General features: G+C 43.6%; 1 protein-coding gene across 1 annotated transcript in view; it reads left to right on the top strand.

The window, feature by feature from the left end:
* Window positions 1–12,797, top strand: part of LOC115083811 (oocyte zinc finger protein XlCOF6-like) — a 32,918-nt gene extending 20,121 nt beyond the window's left edge. The window contains exon 4 of the mRNA XM_029587834.1: window positions 1,179–12,797. Coding sequence (XP_029443694.1) covers window positions 1,179–3,028 — 1,850 coding nt within the window. The 3' untranslated portion in view covers window positions 3,029–12,797. The remainder of the gene's footprint in view (window positions 1–1,178) is intronic.
* The last annotated feature ends 5,177 nt before the right edge of the window (window positions 12,798–17,974 follow it).

The following is a 17,974-nucleotide window of genomic DNA, read 5'->3' as shown; positions in this document are numbered from 1 at the left end:
ATAAACTCCATGTATTTAGAAACCAATTCAGTCTGTCATATTTAGCTGCATATTTAAAAAGCTTATCTGGCTAAATAACGAATTATGCGGCTAGAATTTCACCAGGTAAGTCAGGGGAATTCCTGGGGTGGGAGGTAGGCGTTCCGGGGAGGAGCGGAGTTAGCTGGTTAATTCTAGCTGTGTCATAGGGCCACATATCCAGCTAACAAGCTTACTGAGAATATTCAGTGGCATGGCTGTGCTGCTGAATATCCCGGTTAAGTTAGCCGGATATGTGTATCCGGCTAACTTAACTAGCCGCTCAGCAGCTCAATATTTTACCCCCTTTATGTATTTGATGTATGTTATGCTTTTCGGCACTTCAAAGCAGATTATATTCAGGTACTGTAGGTATTTCCCTATCCGTAGCTACGGTGTTAATGCACTTTAATGTTTATATTTTTATTTGTTAACCTTTTATTTCCAAGGAATTATTAGGAAAGGAATGGAGAATAAAACAGAGAATATCGTACTACCTCGGTATCGCTGCATAGTGTGACTGTTCCTAGAGAACTGTGTGCAATTTTGGTTCCCACATTTCATAAAAGATATAACAAAACTAGAAATGATGCAGAGAAGGGCAACCAAAATAGAATGGCTCTCCTTGAGGAAAGCCTAGTAAGCTTAGGGCTCTTCATTTTGGAGAAGAGACAACTGTGGGGGGTATGATAAAGGTCTATAAAATCATGAGTAGAGTGGAACAGGTAAATGCAAACTGGTTGTTAGCTTTTTAAAAAATAAAAAGACTAGAGGGACACTTCATGAAGTTACTAAGTAGCACATTTAAAATAAATCAGAACATTTTTTCACTCAGTGTACAATTAAAGTTGGAATTCATTGCTGGAGGATGTGGTAAAGGCAGTTAGTATAGCTGGATGTAAAAAAAGGTTTGGACAAGTTCCTGGAGGAAAAGTCCGTAAACCATTATTAAGCAGGTAGACCTTGGGAAAGCCACTGCTTATGCCAGGATGTAAGTAGTATGCAATCTCTCTGCTGTTTGGGACCCTCCCGGGTAATTGTGACCTTAATTGGCCACTGTTGGAAACAGGATATTGGGCTTAATGAACCCTAGTTCTGAATGAGTATAACAGTTCTTATGTTCTTGTGTTTTTTTGTCTGTCTTTTATTTTGTTATCCAGAAATCAATAAGTCCAACAGAAGACATGAGAAGGAACCCTCTAAACATCTGAAAGTGACTAAACATGTATCTGAGAAAGATGGAAAGGATACTTGCCCATGTTGTGACTGGGAGAAAAACTGCTGGACTAAGTGTAAACCAGAGGAAGAACTAAGAAACCCAGAAGGAGATTCCACAGAGAATGTGACTCCCTGTGAGCAAAGTACCAATGATACCCACAGTATGGAGCATCGGAGAAACCAGACAATAGTACAACAGTCTGTATGTAATGAATGTGGAAACTTGTACATGGATCAGGGAACTCTAAAGCCACAAGATGGAGTTCATAGAGGAGAGAGACCACATACATGTACAGGCTGTGGCAAGAACTTCGGTCAGAAGGGCCCTGTCCCAGTAAATCAGAAAATCCTCAAGAACCACAAAAGAATTAGTGAAGAAAGGAAATGCTTCCTTCAAAAAACAAACCTGGTAATGTCTAATGTGACCCACACAGGAGAGAGACCCTTTCTATGCAGTGAATGTGGGAAGAGCTTTGGTCAGAAGAGCAGTCTTGTAAAACACCTGAAAATCCACTCAGGAGTGAGACCTTTTTCATGCAGTGAGTGTGGGAAAAGTTTCATTGTGAAGGGAAAACTTAAACAGCATCTATATATTCATACTGGGGAAAGACCCTATACATGTGTTGAGTGTGGAAAAAGCTTCAGCCAGAAAGGAGATCTTAAATATCACCTGGGAATCCACTCTGGAGAGAAACTCTTCCCATGCACTGAATGTGGGAAAACCTTTGTTCAGAAGAGGAGTCTTGTAGAGCACTTGAGAATCCACTCTGGAGAGAGGCCCTTTCTGTGCAGCGACTGCGGGAAAAGCTTCAGTGTAAAAGGGAATCTAATACGGCACCTGCAGATTCATACGGGAGCAAGACCCTTTCCATGTGCCGAATGTGGGAAGAAGTTCACTCAGAAAGTACATCTTAAAATACACGAGAGAATTCACTCTGGAGAGAGACCCTTTCCATGCACTGAGTGTGGGAAAAGCTTCATTCAGAAAGGAAAGCTCAAATATCACCAGAGAATCCATTCTGGAGAGAGACTCTTTCCATGCACTGAATGTGAGAAATATTTTGCCAAGAGGAGAGATCTTCTGATACACAAGAGAAGCCACGCAGGAGAGAGGCCCTTTCCGTGCACTGAATGTGGGAAAAGCTTCAGTCACAAGGGAGGTCTTGCACAACATCTGAGAATTCACACTGGAGAGAGACCTTATTCATGTCCTATGTGTGGAAAAGGTTTTAATTTAAAGCAAAAGCTTCTTATACACCAGAAAACCCATTTGGAGATGCCAGACCGTGAAAGGCCCTTTACATGTACTCAGTGTGAGAAGAGTTTTATTTATAAGAGAAGCCTGATAATTCATCAGAGAACCCACACAGGGGAGAAGCCATTTCCTTGCACTGAGTGTGGAAAAAGCTTTGTTTTGAATTCAGATCTTCAGATACACCTGAGAATCCACTCTGGAGAGAGACCCTTTTCATGCAGTGAATGTGGGAAAAGCTTCATTGCGAAGGGGTCCCTTATACGACACCTACGAAATCATACTGGGAAAAGACCCTTTCCTTGCATTGAATGTGGGAAAAGCTTTAATCGGAAGAAAAGTCTTGTAGAGCACCTGAGAATCCACTCTAGACAGGGTCCTTTTCCATGCAGTGAATGTGGGGAAAACTTTATTAAGAAGGGGAACCTTGTGAATCACCAAAGGACCCATAAAGAAGAGAGGCCCTTTCAATGCAGGGAATGTGGGAAAAGCTTTAGTCTGAAGGAAGATATTCTAGATCACTTAAGAGAGCACTGGTGATCCTGAGGGGTGGAGAATAATTGAATAGAGTATAATTCTTTTGCAATGTCTAGATGAGTACCTTCACATGGTGACCTAATTGTATGATATCTAATATAAGTAACAGAAAGGTGACTACAACTATTCAAGTATCAAAAGAAGTAGAAATACAAATCCATATTGGCCACATGTCACCCAGGATAAAAAGGGCCCCCCCTTAGCCTTGGCACTAATTGAGGCCCTCAGTAACTTGTTCATGGATACAGCACAGCAGCTGATTAAAAATTTGAAGACTAAATACAATTTAAAAGACTCCTAAAGATAAGCTCTGACTTTATTTCAAGAATATACAGAGAACAAATCAAAAGCTGGAAGAGAAAGTAAAAGTTTTAGGGGAAAAATTAAAAAAAATAAAAATTTGGATTTTGATTATAATTATTTGCCTGTCTAAATCCGATCTCACATTCAGGTCCTTTCCTCAGAGAGCTTATAATCTGACAGGCCAGTGCAATAAAGCGAGTTCAGCCGAACGCACAGTTTTACCCACCATTGAGCATGTATTTCATGTGCGCAAACATTACTGCTGATGCAGCAAGGATTTTTACATGCATAAAATGTGCATTCAAAATTGTGCGTACCGGACAGCGCTCACACATGTAAATTACTTGTAAAGAAAGACATTAGTTATTACTGTCCTATGCAGGGATATGTGCCCAAAACATAGTGTTTTAATGTGGGAAATATAACTCCAGCTCTGAGCTAGCACTGGCATTTCTCACGATAGATGGTGTATTTGTACTTCTTTATCCTGCTCAGCTATCTCTTGCACGTATGAGCAAGAATAAGCAGAGCTAGAGAAGAAAGAGAGAATAGAGGGACCATGAGATCAATGAAGAGAGAAAAAGATGAAGGACCATATGATCCAGACTAGAACCATAATCCGGAGACACTGCAGACAACACTCCTCAGATAGTCAGGCATGGATGTGGTGCAAAGGTATCGTTTTGAGCTCAAGAGCAATTTTGTTCCTTTATGAGGATCTTTGTTGTGACTCATGCTATACTTAATATGGTGAAACTGCTAAGTGCTTTATATTTTCTGGCCAGTGGAAGTTGATATTGTGGGATGTTAAGCGCCAAACATGCTTAAGGCTCTTCTCCACGGACACAAGGATATCATACCAAATTTTGTAGAAACAAATATTAATTTTTTATTGCATATCAATAAAAAAATAAGGTACCCTGGGGAGGAACAGAAGGGCAGGGCTTCTGCTTATGAAAAGCGCTAGCCCCTGTCTCTCTTTGTATGTCAGCGAGTGCTGCTTTTTATAGGTAAAACATATAATAATCCCTAAGTTGCTTAAACCTATGGGAGTGTCATGTACACAGTTTCTCATATCAAAACAAGATAAATTAGACCTATGTTACCCTGATCCCCCTTCCCAAATTGGGACCCACTTGCCTGATGTTTACATCAATCTTCTGTTAGTCCTTTGCCCTGTCAGTTTTTCACCCTCAGGGAGATTTCCAAGACTCTGGTTTTACTGGTGCCATCGTAGTTGAAACGTTAGCCTGGAGATTCTGACCTTTTTCTTCTTCTTTTTTGTGTCCCCCATCACCCTCCATCATAAGTTTTTGACAGCTCCTGCTGCTGTCCAGATGTCTCCTGGAATTTCTCCAAATTAGGGTCAGTAGGGCATTTAAGGTTCCCATGGCAGGAACTGCAAGCAGGCCAAGGCAGCAGAGGATTCTGGGTCAGTCATAGTCTCCATGTTGGTTTCAAACTCAGGCACACATATCATTTCCCTCTTGTGCCACTTTCAAATGGCAAGAGATGCACACCAAAGCACCAGACAGGGTGACAGGTTAGTGAGGATGATCCATGGCAAGTAGGCCTAAATGTGTAGTCTAACAACTAACCTTTGGTTTGTATCAGATGTGCAGAACAGTGTATGTATCCCTCTAGATCCCTAATAATGTAAGTGATACTCACATATATATATATATAAGCATTTATCGGTTAGCAAATGGCAGCATTAGGACTGAGATCCACTGAAAGTCATTCAGCTCTGTGTTTGAGCTGCAGGTACGGCTACATCACAATATTAGTATTAAGTTATGGTTTACATTGCATGAGAAAAGTACTGTATGAAAAAAAACAGCCATCTGCAAGAGGAATAAATCAGAAAAGTGCAAGAAGCCAGGAACATAGGGAGGAAAACTAAGAGTCAGCAGAATAATTCACACTATCTTATGCATATATAATGTGGGACAGGTTACAAAGGTGTTGCAAAAACATAAAACATGTTCTGGTCATAGGCAGCAGTGGGAATATAGGTAAACAGAAGTGCCACACTACCAAAAAACATCCATAAGAGCTTGTAAACCAAACTCTAGGTAAATCGCATAATAGGTAGTTTTACAGAAACAAATGCCCAAAATGTTATACAGGGAAATCATAGTAGAAGGGGAATAACCAATTTCCCGTCGATAGCAGGCTGATTTAGCCATGCTGTATGGAAGCGCGCCGGGCGACCTTCGTAGGCGGAGCTTCCCTCAGTGAGTCACAGAGCTTGAACTCTGTGCATTTGCGCGGTGTGTTCCCGCGTGAATTGGCCATCTCTCCCTCAGTTCTTTTTTGCACGCGGGCTTTTCTCTCAGTGTTAAAATAATTTTTTCTCATAGTCTTTTTTCGCGAAATTTTTCCTTTTTCTCACGCAAATGGCATCGAAACCTTCCGGTTTCAAATTCTGCCAGTGTGGAAAAATTATGTCCATCACAGATGGATCACAGGGATCTGTCTCCGGCTCTTCGCTTTGTACGGCGCCGGCGCCATTAGAAGAAACGGCGCATAAGCAGCAAATGAAGCACTCGACGCATGCCTCGTCTACGAAGCTGGTTGACCTGTCCATGGCACCATCGACGCAGCATGCGCCGCTTACGGCGCCAGCGATGCACCATACGAAAACTACACAGTCAGTGATGCAAGGAGAGCCTATGACACCGTCAGCGCCCCCACCTTCATTGAAATACAAAGAAAAGAGACATCATCACACACACAGGCCTCATGCTCCAGGAAGTCACCGCAGGAAATTCACAAGCCTACGTCAGCTTCAGTGCATTCGGGATACTCATCCCATTCCAGAGTATCCATCTCTGATGTTGATGTGGAGTGTCTCTCGGACTCCCCTTCTGTATCCTCAAAGGCGAGGTCTATATATTCGGATATGTCATCAGTTTCCAAACGAACTCATTCCTCAGTTTTGCAGGAACTGTTATCTAAGAAACACAAACCATCACAGGTGTTTCCACCATTAAAAATTGTCTCTCCTGAAGATCCTTTACTACCAGCAGCCCCGGCTAGCCCACCTTCCGCACCACTACATCCAGTCAAGCCAAGTGGGGTATTAGCGTCAAGGAAGATGGCGCGAATATCTCATGCATTGTCTTCCTTTTTTGAGGACCTGCAAGTTTCTCAAGAAGAGGCTAATCTTCCACTACAGGACTTGCAGCCACCATCTTCGCCTCAAGAACCCTCTCCTATAGGAGATGAGGTTCCCATATTACCTATGCCAGACCCCACTTACGATCCAGAGTCGCCAATCACATCTGTTTTGTCTCCCAGTTCCTCTATGAGTCTACCTTCCGACCCACCGGATATACCCTACCAGAACCCTACTCCCTGCCAGAGGACCTTACATATTCCAAATTCATCGAAAAAGTAGGGGCACTCCTAAATGTAGAAACAGGGAAGGTGGCAGATCCCCTGTCTGAGACACTTGGAATTTAAGATATTTGACATGCCTCATGAACCCTACTGTCTTACCACAGCATGCAGTTCTAGAGAATGTGCTTCAAAAAATGTGGGAAAAGCCGTATTCTACTGCTTCCTCCTCTAGGAAAACAGACTTGAAATTCCGCATGAGAAATTCTCTGACATATAACTCAGCACAGCTTCCCCACAATTCTATTGTGGTGGAATCTGCAATGTCAAAAGCAAAGCAACCGAAACTTCACGCCAATACACCGCCAGGGAAGGATAACAGGTATTTAGATGAATTTGGTCGAAAATCTTACCATTCAGCAATGTTGTCCTCCAAAATTAGTATGCATCAATTCTACATAACGTAATATCTCTTTGAATCCCTACAAAAATTACTACCTCTCTGCCTTGCGGATGACGGCTCTTTACCGCAATCCTTTACCAACATGGAAGAAGGCTTAAGATACATGTTGCGTTCCATTTATGAGAACTATGAAACGTCTGCAAGAAATTCCTCAGCAGCGATAGCGGCCGTCGCATAGCTTGGCTGAGCGCAAGCGCTATATGGTACGATGTCCTCGAAAAGTTGGCCGACATCCCCTGTAAGGCGCAGAATCTTTTTGGTGAACCATTTGCAGAGACTGTTTCTAAGTTGAAAGAGCAAAACTTAGCAGTATTGTCTCTCACAACCCCTTCGGAGTACCATTCTTCTCCTAAAAGATACAATCCATCTTATCATAGGAAATCATTTGCAAGGGGTCAATTTCGCCCTTATTCCTCTTTCCGACCTCAGCCATACGCACAACCGAGTTCGTCTTCTGCTCAAACCTCGCTTCCTCGACAACGTCCCCGTCGGCAGCAACCAGCCAGACAGGGAACAACACCACAACAAAAACAGCCACTGGCTTTTTGAGGTTGGTACAGCCACCATCACTGCTACAAATAGGAGGGCGCCTGAAATACTTCCACAATATTTGGGAAACCATTTCTTCGGACCAGTGGGTCATACAAATAATGAGGGAAGGCTACCATTAAATTTCATTATCTCTCCCCCCCTACCGCATGTGCAATTTCTTCATGGGTTCGACCACAAACTTCCATCCTTAAAAAAGGAAGTTTCCGAACTACTTCTAAATGGATCCATACAATTACTGCCGAATCCTCAGAAAGATCAAGGATTTTACTCCCCATATTTCCTCATTCCAAAGAAGGCAGGCAGTTTTCGACCCATTCTAGATCTTCGGGAGCTCAACAAGCACATCCAGAAGGAGAGGTTCAAAATGACCTCGCTCAAGAACATTCTTCCCCCTTCTACAACAGAACGATTGGATGTGTTCCATCGACCTGAAGGATGCGTACTTGCACATCCCCTTGCACCAATCCTCCTGGCATTACCGATGTTTTCAAGTTCAGAACACTCATTACCAATACAAGGTACTGCCTTTTGGCCTCTCCTCGGCACCCAGAGTATTCACCAAATGTCTAGCAGTAGTGGTGGCCCATCTCAGACAGCAATCAATTCAAATCTTCCCTTATCTGGACGATTGGCTGATTGTAGCTTCAGATCCGATCACACTCCACGACTCTTCAAAGTCTTCACCAGCTGGGATTTATAATCAATTACGAGAAATCACATCTCCAGCCCACTCAACTACTATAATTCATTGGAGCAGTAATACACACCATTCACAACAGAGCCTACCTGCCTCAAGACAGGTCTTATACCCTTTCAAGTCTAGCACAACGCATGTACAATCAAGCGAGTTCTTCGGCGCGACAAGTTCTACAGCTCCTTGGCCACATGGCAGCAGCCATTCATGTGGTTCCTCATACAAGATTCCACATGCGTCGACTGCAATGGGGCCTCAAATGCCAGTGGTGTCAGTACAGCCAACCATTATCAACAAAAGTTCATATTACCACAATGATGAAGCAGGACATTCGATGGTGGCTCTCCCGCTCCAATCTCTCCACAGGAGCACCTTTCAGAATACCTCCTTATCAGATGATACTCACCACAGACGCATCCAGGAAAGGTTGGGGGACACATCTGATCGACTTAAAAACTCAGGGTCTGTGGATCCCCGAAGAGTCCAAACTCCACATAAATCTACTCGAACTTCGAGCAATCTGGAATGCCCTCCAAACCTTCTCCACTCATGTTGCAGAGAAACGGATCACGATTTACACGGACAACCAAGTCGCCATGTTTTACTTAAACAAGGAAGGCGGGTCCGGTTCGTGGACTCTCTCTCGAGAAGCCCTTCGCATTCTCCATTGGGCAGAGATGATGAACATCTCTCTCTAAGCTATCTACTTACTGGGTCTGGACAATACCACAGCGGACCGTCTCAGCAAAATATTTCATCCACACGAGTGGATGCTCAATCCACAAGTGGCGACAGATCTTTTCGACAAATGGGGTTACCCAACAATAGACCTTTTTCCCACAGAGGACAATCGACAAGTCCTTCGCCTTTGCTCCATCTATCCCAGCAAACTTTGATACGCTCCCAGACACCTTTCTCATCCCATGGACGAACGGCCTACTTTATGCATACTTGCCCATTCCTCTCATTTCATGGATGATTCAGAAGTGTATGCAGGATGTAGCAGATATGATCCTAATAGCTCTAGAGTGGCCTCGACAGCCATGGTATGCTTATCTCCTCCGTCTATGCATTGCCGACCCAATGCCTCTGGGGTCCAACCCAGACCTCCTAATGCAGGAGGGAGGAGCTCTCCTCCACTCGATACATCACTCCCTTCACCTAACAGTGTGGAGATTGAAAGGCAGATATTTAAGTCATCTTGTCCTTCCAACACACATAGAAGACATACTTATTTCTTCTAGAAAGTCTTCCACCAGACGTAACTATAAAGGGAAATGGCACAGATATTCACAATGGTGCCAACAAAGAAAGCTTAACCCCTTCTTGTCTGAAGTGATGGACATTCTCTACTACTTGCATCACCTCTACCAGTCAGGACTAGCTATGGCATCTGTATGGGTACACATCAGTGCTATTGCAGCTTTCCACCGCACTATCAAAGGGGTTCCAATTTCCCAGGATCCTTTAATCTCAAGATTCATGCGGGGGTTGCTCCACTTGCGGCCACCAATATTAAAACCACCAATTCCATGGGACTTGAATGTTGTTTTGGAACAATTGATGTTAGCACCATTTGAACTCCATTTGAACCCCTGGACAAGGCTCATATAAAATATCTAACCTGGAAGACGGTCTTCCTGGTGGCAATTACGTCGGCACGCAGAGTTAGCGAACTTCAAGCATTAGTTCCCTCCATACCTTGAATTCTTCCATGACAAAGTAACCCTTTGTACTCACCCCACTTTCTTGCCCAAGGTGGTTTCAGCATTCCATTTAAATCAGACAATAACCCTACCTATCTTATTTATTTATTTATTTATTTATTTAAACATTTTTATATACCGACAACCGTTTGCACATCGTATCGGTTTACACATAACTTGAAACTTGGACAGAGGATCTGTCAACTAGGCATAGCCTTTACAAGGAACCAGAATAATAGGAGATACATGATAGATGTTAAAGAAAATAGTTGGATAAATAGGTTAACTGAGAGGTATATATATAACCAATAATCAATGTACAATATATACAGTGGGATTGGAAGAAAATTGGAAAGATAGGTTAATTGTGAGATAAAATTATAACTAAAATTCAGGGAGAAGAACAGAGGAATGGAAGTCTACAGTTGGACAGTCATCAGTTGGACAGAAATCGTCAATTGCACTCACTGGACTGCAAGCGAGTCTAGCTTATTACAAACAAAGAACAGACTCCAGGTCTAGACTAACTTGAAAACATGGCTAAACAAAAATGCCTACAGCTTAACACAAACCTCCAGTTCACCATGACCCAGTTAGCCAAAACATAACCTGAGCAAGACCCTTCCCTCTCAACCCCATATACCCCAGTTCTGTTTCATTCTGTATGTCTGCAGATGTAATACATCCTATATCTATGAATGTTGTCTGGGTTTCATTCTTGTATATCTACCTTTGTAATACGTAGTATAAATATGAATGTTTAACCTGTAAACTGTTGTGATCTAGTGATTCTCACATGGAATGACGGTATATAAAGCATCTAAGCAAATAAATAAATGTGCAATGCACATCTCAAGATTCTGGATGTTGTATCAAGATTTCCTGGGAGCTGTCATGAATCTTACATCCTTTCCCGTTCTGTACTTTATTGCACTTTTGCCAATGGAAAATACCTACAGTACCGGAATGTAATCCGCTTTGAAGTGCTGAAAAAAGTGCGAAAAGCGAAATATAAAAAAGAAAAATAGTGATGCTGGTTGCTAGGTAAGTCCATAGTTTCAGCAACAAGGTTGGACTTATTAATGCTGATATCCAGCTGCCCTAGGTAGTGACGTTGTTGCCACTGTCTCTCTCTCTCCAAAACCTACCAAATCGCAGTAAACATCCCTCCTCGGCTCCCTCCGCATACGCTACCTCATCTCTTGTCACCCTTCCAGCCTCCCTTGATTTAAAAAATGCTGCCCTCATGTTGGGCTATGGTGCCCTACCTTCTTCTAGTGCCTTAGGCAGCTGCCTAGTCAGCCTAATGGTCCCGCCGGCCCTGCTGATATGGGAACCTATGTTCCTCTGGATTGAGTGGGGTCAGATCTGTCCCTCCTTCAAACTAAGGACCACAACCTGGCCCTTGTCCTCAACTCCCGGGTGCTCCAAAGAAGGGGCCCCGAAGCAGATGGGAACATGTTGGATCTTGCCTCAGGAGTTGTGATGGTGCTGGGGCACTGGATGGTGGTGGTCTGTTTCCCTGCACTACTGGTGATGGTGGTGCTGCTCGGAAGGAGAGAGAAGAAATGCCAGGGGACAGGGAAGGAACAATCAGAACATTCAGGATAGTTGAACATTCATTGTGTGTGTGCATCTGACCTTGCACGTGGTTTTTACACACTGAGGTAATCACGCCCATGCCCACCTTATACCCAGGGACAGTCTTCTGAGCCATGCTGCAGGGCAAAATAGCCGAACTTCGCTGAAGGTGATGTCCGTCTCCTGACCCAGCTAATCGTGGCTGGAGAAAAAAAGATTGTACTATCAGCCAGTAAGGCAGAGAAATCAGGACAGGATGGATGCAGCCTGGAGGATTTTGCTGCACCAATTCAACATCCAGGTCTCGTATCCAACAGATGTAAGTGCAGGATAGTGTATGTGGAGGCTACACGCGCTTTTCCTATCTATGGATAGTCATATTAACCTCTGCTTCCACACAAGCAGGGAGTGGGGGTGTCAGTTTTGTTTGGAATGGTTGGGGGAGATAAAGCAGCTGTGGTGGGGAGGGGACTCTGTCAATCTGGTCTTTAGTCTCGAATCTGAACGTGTTTCTTTCATGTTTTATTCTTTCCAGGTTGAGGATTTAAAGAAGAGAGGGAGGCAGCTGCAAAGGAAAGAGTAACAATGACTGAATTATGAGAGGAACTTAGCAGGAAGGTCACTCTTCTGGGGCAAGTTCTTTCTGTCTGCTCCGCTCCAGGCAGTTTGTCACAATCTGACATTTTCATCTTTGTCTTTCCAGATAGCCCCTCCACAGCATCCAAGGATGATTCGCCTAAATGCCACCGGAGACCACTGGGGCAAAGATTATAACCACCAATGCCAATGAGTGTCCTGGTGCCTCAGCAGCATGCCCCACCACAACCCCTGGGGCCCACATCATCTGATGCTCACCCACCTTTACTTTGAAAACTTCTAGAATGTTTCAGTTCGATGTCTGAAGCAACAAAAACTAAACTGCTCAACATCTATCTTGCACATTATAAAACAAAGGACTACCAATCAGATATCAGTGCTGCCAAGTGAAAGTGATCCACTCTGCCCAAGGAAAAAAAACAGCACCAACAGTACAAGAACATATGAGTGATGGCATCAAAGCAGGGAGAAAAAAAAACACCATGAGGAGGCAGCAGTAAAACACTTTCCTGGAAACAGCACAGCGAAGCACCAGAGAAGAGGATAGGCAGCATCACTAGAGAAAGGAAGCTGCTGAGTGCAGGAACAAGACCATGTCAGAGACAGCAGAGAATGAGACAGAGGAAAAACACCAGGAGGAGGTAGCGAGAAAGCACTCCCCTGGAAACAGCATAGAGGAGTATTAGAGAAGAGGAGAGGCAGCACCAGCATGCATGGTCAATCTTAAGGCCATGATTTGGTGGCATTTTCAATGACATTTCGTTAGTGCCAGCATTGTTCTGATAAGCTTGGCAATCATATTGGCTGTTATAGAAACATAGAAATGACGGCAGAAGAAGACCAAACGGCCCATCCAGTCTGCCCAGTAAGCCACGCAGTTTATCCATTTTTTTTCCCCACCCTTTTTCTCCCTCCCACTCATCACTATTGGCTTCCAGCACCTTCCGGCCCCAACTCCCTTCCACCCCTCCACCATGCAGAGAGCAGCGCCGTATCCGCATCCCAGTGAACATCCAGCTCAATCAGGGGTAGCAACCACCGCAACAAGCAGGCCACACCCCTGCCCCATACTCTTATCCACCCCTGCTTTGTTTGTTTGTTTTTTGTTTTTGTTTTTTTTTGGAGATGGCAGCCCTCCGTGAAGGTGGAACACCAACCACTGGCCACTGGCATCCCGCTCCGTGAATGCCTCTGTGGCTACTGCCACTCCGTGCAGTGTTTTGCTGCCTGAAGGTGGAACACCAACTACTGGCCACTGGCATCCCGCTCCGTGAATGCCTCTGTGGCTACTGCCGCTCCGTGCAGTGTTTTGCTGCCTCCTCTTTATTTACGCCCACTAGACTTGATGGATCCAAAGTGTTTATCCCACGCCCCTTTGAAGTCCTTCACAGTTTTAGACTTCACCACTTCCTCCGGAAGGGCATTCCAGGCATCCACCACCCTTTCCGTGAAGAAATACTTCCTGACATTGGTTCTTAGTCTTCCTCCCTGGAGCCTCAGCTCGTGAACTCTGGTTCTGCTGATTTTTTTCCGACGGAAAAGGTTTGTCGTCGTCGTCTTTGGATCATTAAAGTTTTTCAAGTATCTGAAAGTCTGAATCATATCACCCCTGCTCCTCCTTTCCTTCAGGGTGTACATATTTAGATTCTTCAATCTCTCCTTGTATGTCATCCGATGAAGATCCTCCACCTTCCTGTTCGCCCTTCTCTGTACCGCTTCCATCTTGTCTTTGTCTCTTTGTAGATACGGTCTCCAGAACTGAACACAGTACTCCAGGTGAGGCCTCACCAAGGACCTGTACAAGGGAATAATCACTTCCCTTTTCTTACTCGATACTCCTCTCTCTATGCAGCCCAGCATTCTTCTGGCTTTTGCTATCGCCTTGTCGCATTGTTTCGCAGACTTCATATCATTAGACACTATCACCCCAAGGTCCCTCTCCTGCTCCGTGCACATTAGCCTTTCCCCCCCAATCGAACACAGTTCATTCGGATTTCCACTCCCCATATGCATGACTTTGCACTTCTTGGCATTGAATCTCAGCTGCCATAATCTTCGACCACTCTTCCAGTTTTCTTAAATCCCGTCTCATTCTCTCCACTCCTTCCGGCGTGTCCACTCTGTTGCAGATCTTAGTGTCATCCACAAAAAGACAAACCTTACCTTCTATCCCTTCCGCAATGTCGCTCACAAAGATTTTGAACAGGACCGGTCCCAACACCGATCCTTGCGGTACACCACTTAAAACCGCTCTCTCTTCAGAGAAAGTTCCATTTACCATCACACATTGTCTTCTGTCCGTCAACCAATTTGCAATCCAGGTCACCACCTCGGCACTCACTCCTAAGCTTCTCGTTTTATTCACCAGTCTCCTGTGCGGAACCATATCAAAAGCTTTGCTGAAATCCAAGTAGATGACATCGAGCGCTCTTCCTTGATCCAATTCCTTGGTTACCCAGTCAAAAAAGTCAATCAGATTTGTCTGACAGGATCTTCCCCTGGTGAATCCATGTTGCCTCTGGTCCATCAATTCTCCGGACTGTAGATAGTTCACTATTCTCTCTTTCAGCAGTGACTCCATTACTTTTCCCACCACCGAAGTGAGGCTAACCGGTCTGTAGTTGCCAGCCTCCTCCCTGTTCCCACTCTTGTGAAGCGGGACCACCACCGCTCTTCTCCAATCTCTTGGTACCACTCCTGTTTCTAGGGATCTATTGAACAGGTCACACAGCGGACCCGCCAGAACATCTCTGAGCTCCCTCAGTATCCTTGGATGAATCCCATCAGGCTCCATGGCTTTGTCCACTTTCAGATTCTTTAGCTCTTCCCATACATTTTCTACTGTAAAAGGATTTTCATCTATTCCACTTCCCTCCAGTTTCTTGTTGTGTAGAGATGGTCCTTCTCCAGGGTCTTCTTTAGTGAACACAGAGCTGAAGTATTCGTTTAATATTTCTGCCTTTTCTTCATCTCTCTCCACACATTGATCATTACCACCTTTCAATTTCACTATACTACTTTGGACCTTTCTCTTTTCGCTGATGTATCTGAAAAATGTTTTGTCACCATTTTTTATCTCCTTGGCAATCCTCTCTTCCGCTTGACTTTTTGCCAACTTGATTAATTTCTTTGTCTCCCTCAGTTGAAACAAATATTCTTCTTTGTGCTCCTCCCTTTGGGATCTTTTATATTTCTTGAATGCTGTTCTTTTAGCTTTAATTTTGTCAGCCACCTCCTTTGAGAACCAGATAGGTTTCAATTTTCTTTTGCTTTCTTTACATTTCTAACATATAGAGCAGTTGCCTTGGTGATTGCACCTTTTAGATTGGTCCACTGCTGATCCACATCTCTCTCGTTCTCCCATCCTTTTAGTTCTTCCTCCAGGTACTTCCCCATTTCCTCAAAGTCCGTGTTTTTGAACTGTAAAACTCGGGTCTTTGTGGTTCTTTTCCATATTCTTTTAGTGATATTAAACCATACCGTTTTATGATCACTGGTGCTGAGGTGGGCACCCACCTGGACATCAGAGACATTATCTGCATTAGTGAGCACTAAGTCGAGTATAGTTCCTTCTCTCGTGGGTTCCAATACCATTTGTTTGAACAAAGATACTTGCATGGCATCCACTATCGCTCTACTATTTTTAGTTTCTGCAGATGGGATTTTCCAGTCTACATCTGGCATATTAAAGTCACCAACGATCACCACTTCTCCCTTCTTACCTATCTTATGGATGTCTTCAACCAGATCTCTGTCCAGCTCTTCCTTTTGGTTTGGAGGCCTGTAAATCACTCCAATATAAATGGACGCTCCGTCATCTTTTTTTAGGTAGACCCATAGAGCTTCTTCCTTACCCCAACTTCCTTGCAGCTCAGATGCTTGGATGTTGTTTCTGACATAAAGAGCCACACCTCCCCCTTTTCTATCCTCTCTGTCCTTCCTTAATAAGTTATAGCCTGGTATTGTTGTCTCCCATTCATGAGATTCTGTGAACCATGTTTCTGTGATAGCAACAATGTCCAATTCTGCCTCAGTCACTAGGGCCTGCAGATCTGGGATTTTATTTCCCAAACTATGAGCATTTGTGGTCATAGCCTTCCAGGTACTCTCTTTAAGGTTATTGCTTTTCCTGGACTCCTTATGAGACTTTAGTTGAGATTTGTTATTCACTTCACTCTTTCCTTTTGCAGTTGTGCCACTGTTGACAGAGTTATCCATCTCAATTAGATTTTTCTTTTGGTTATGGATCTTGAAATTCTGCATGCATTGTGTTTTTTTTCTCTTTTCTGGTAACACTTCAATGTTTTTCTCAAGAACTTCTTCAGTTTTTAATATAGAGAAGGCTTTTTGTTCTTTTTGCATTTGGTACATTGTGTGTCTCCTCATCACAGTAGTGTTTCGGTGCTATGGAAGAACCATAGCACCGAAACACTATTTGGTACATTTGCATTTGGTACATTGTGTGTCTCCTCATCACAGTAGTGTTTCGGTGCTATGGAAGAACCATAGCACCGAAACACTACTAGTGTCCCTTTCAGACTCCATACTAAAATCCCTTGATACTGGTAACTCTTATATTCTGGCCCTTCTGGATATCTCCTCAGCATTTGACACCGTGAACCACAATACACTCCTCTCTCTCCTTTCACAAATTGGCATCACCAGCACTGCCTTATCCTGGATACAATCATTCCTGAAAGATAGGACTTACAGTGTCAAAGTGGGACACCATACGTCAAAACCTAGAAATCTGTCACAAGGTGTCCCTCAAGGATCCTCACTTTCCTCAACTCTTTTCAATGTATATCTATCTCCACTCTGTAAACTACTGAAGAAATTGGATCTCCGGCATTTCATATACGCCGACGACGTCCAGATCATTATTCCAATCAAGGATTCACTTGCTAAGGCCATGGAAACCTGGGAATCAGCACTTACTGAAATAAAAAATCTACTCATGGAAAACTTTCTTGCAATCAACACCAACAAGACTGAACTACTCATTATAACACCACACAAGAACACCTCAACCAACACGCAACATGATCCTTCCTCAACAACAGACCATACCAAGCTAAAGCAGGTCCGCAGCCTTGGGGTCATTATTGATAATCACCTTACTTTGAACAATTTCATCTCAACCACAATCAAGAGTGGCTTCTTCAAGTTACATACATTGAAAAGAATTAAACCGTTATTACATCCTCAGGACTTCCGGACTGTGTTACAAGCCACAATTCTACCAAAGATTGACTATTGTAATGCACTACTACTGGGTCTCCCTAAAAGCACAATTCAACCTCTTCAGATGTTGCAGAATGCCGCTGCTCGTTTAATTACTAATACTCGACGGCATGAACATATTACTCCAGCACTCATGTTCCTACATTGGCTACCCGTATCCTTCAGAATTACTTTTAAAGTTCTCTCACTCATCCACAAATCAATTCACAACCAAGAGATGCAATGGTTCTCTGATCAGCTCATTTTTCGCACCTCCAACAGACCAATTAGAAATATTCACCAAGCGAAATTAGCTGTCCATCCACTAAAACACATCAAACACGTTTCCACCATAGACCGATCATTCTCCATAGCGGGTATCAAAATCTGGAACAACATGCCGTTGGACCTGCGTCTTGAATCCTGTCACAAAACCTTCAAACAAAACCTTAAAACATGGTTGTTTGAACAAGCATTCACTCTATGAA

This window comes from Rhinatrema bivittatum, chromosome 2 (genome assembly GCF_901001135.1).
Source record: "Rhinatrema bivittatum chromosome 2, aRhiBiv1.1, whole genome shotgun sequence".
NCBI lineage: Eukaryota > Metazoa > Chordata > Amphibia > Gymnophiona > Rhinatrematidae > Rhinatrema > Rhinatrema bivittatum.
The sequence above is the reverse complement of the archived record's forward strand: the minus strand, read 5'-3'. Positions and strand labels throughout refer to the sequence as shown.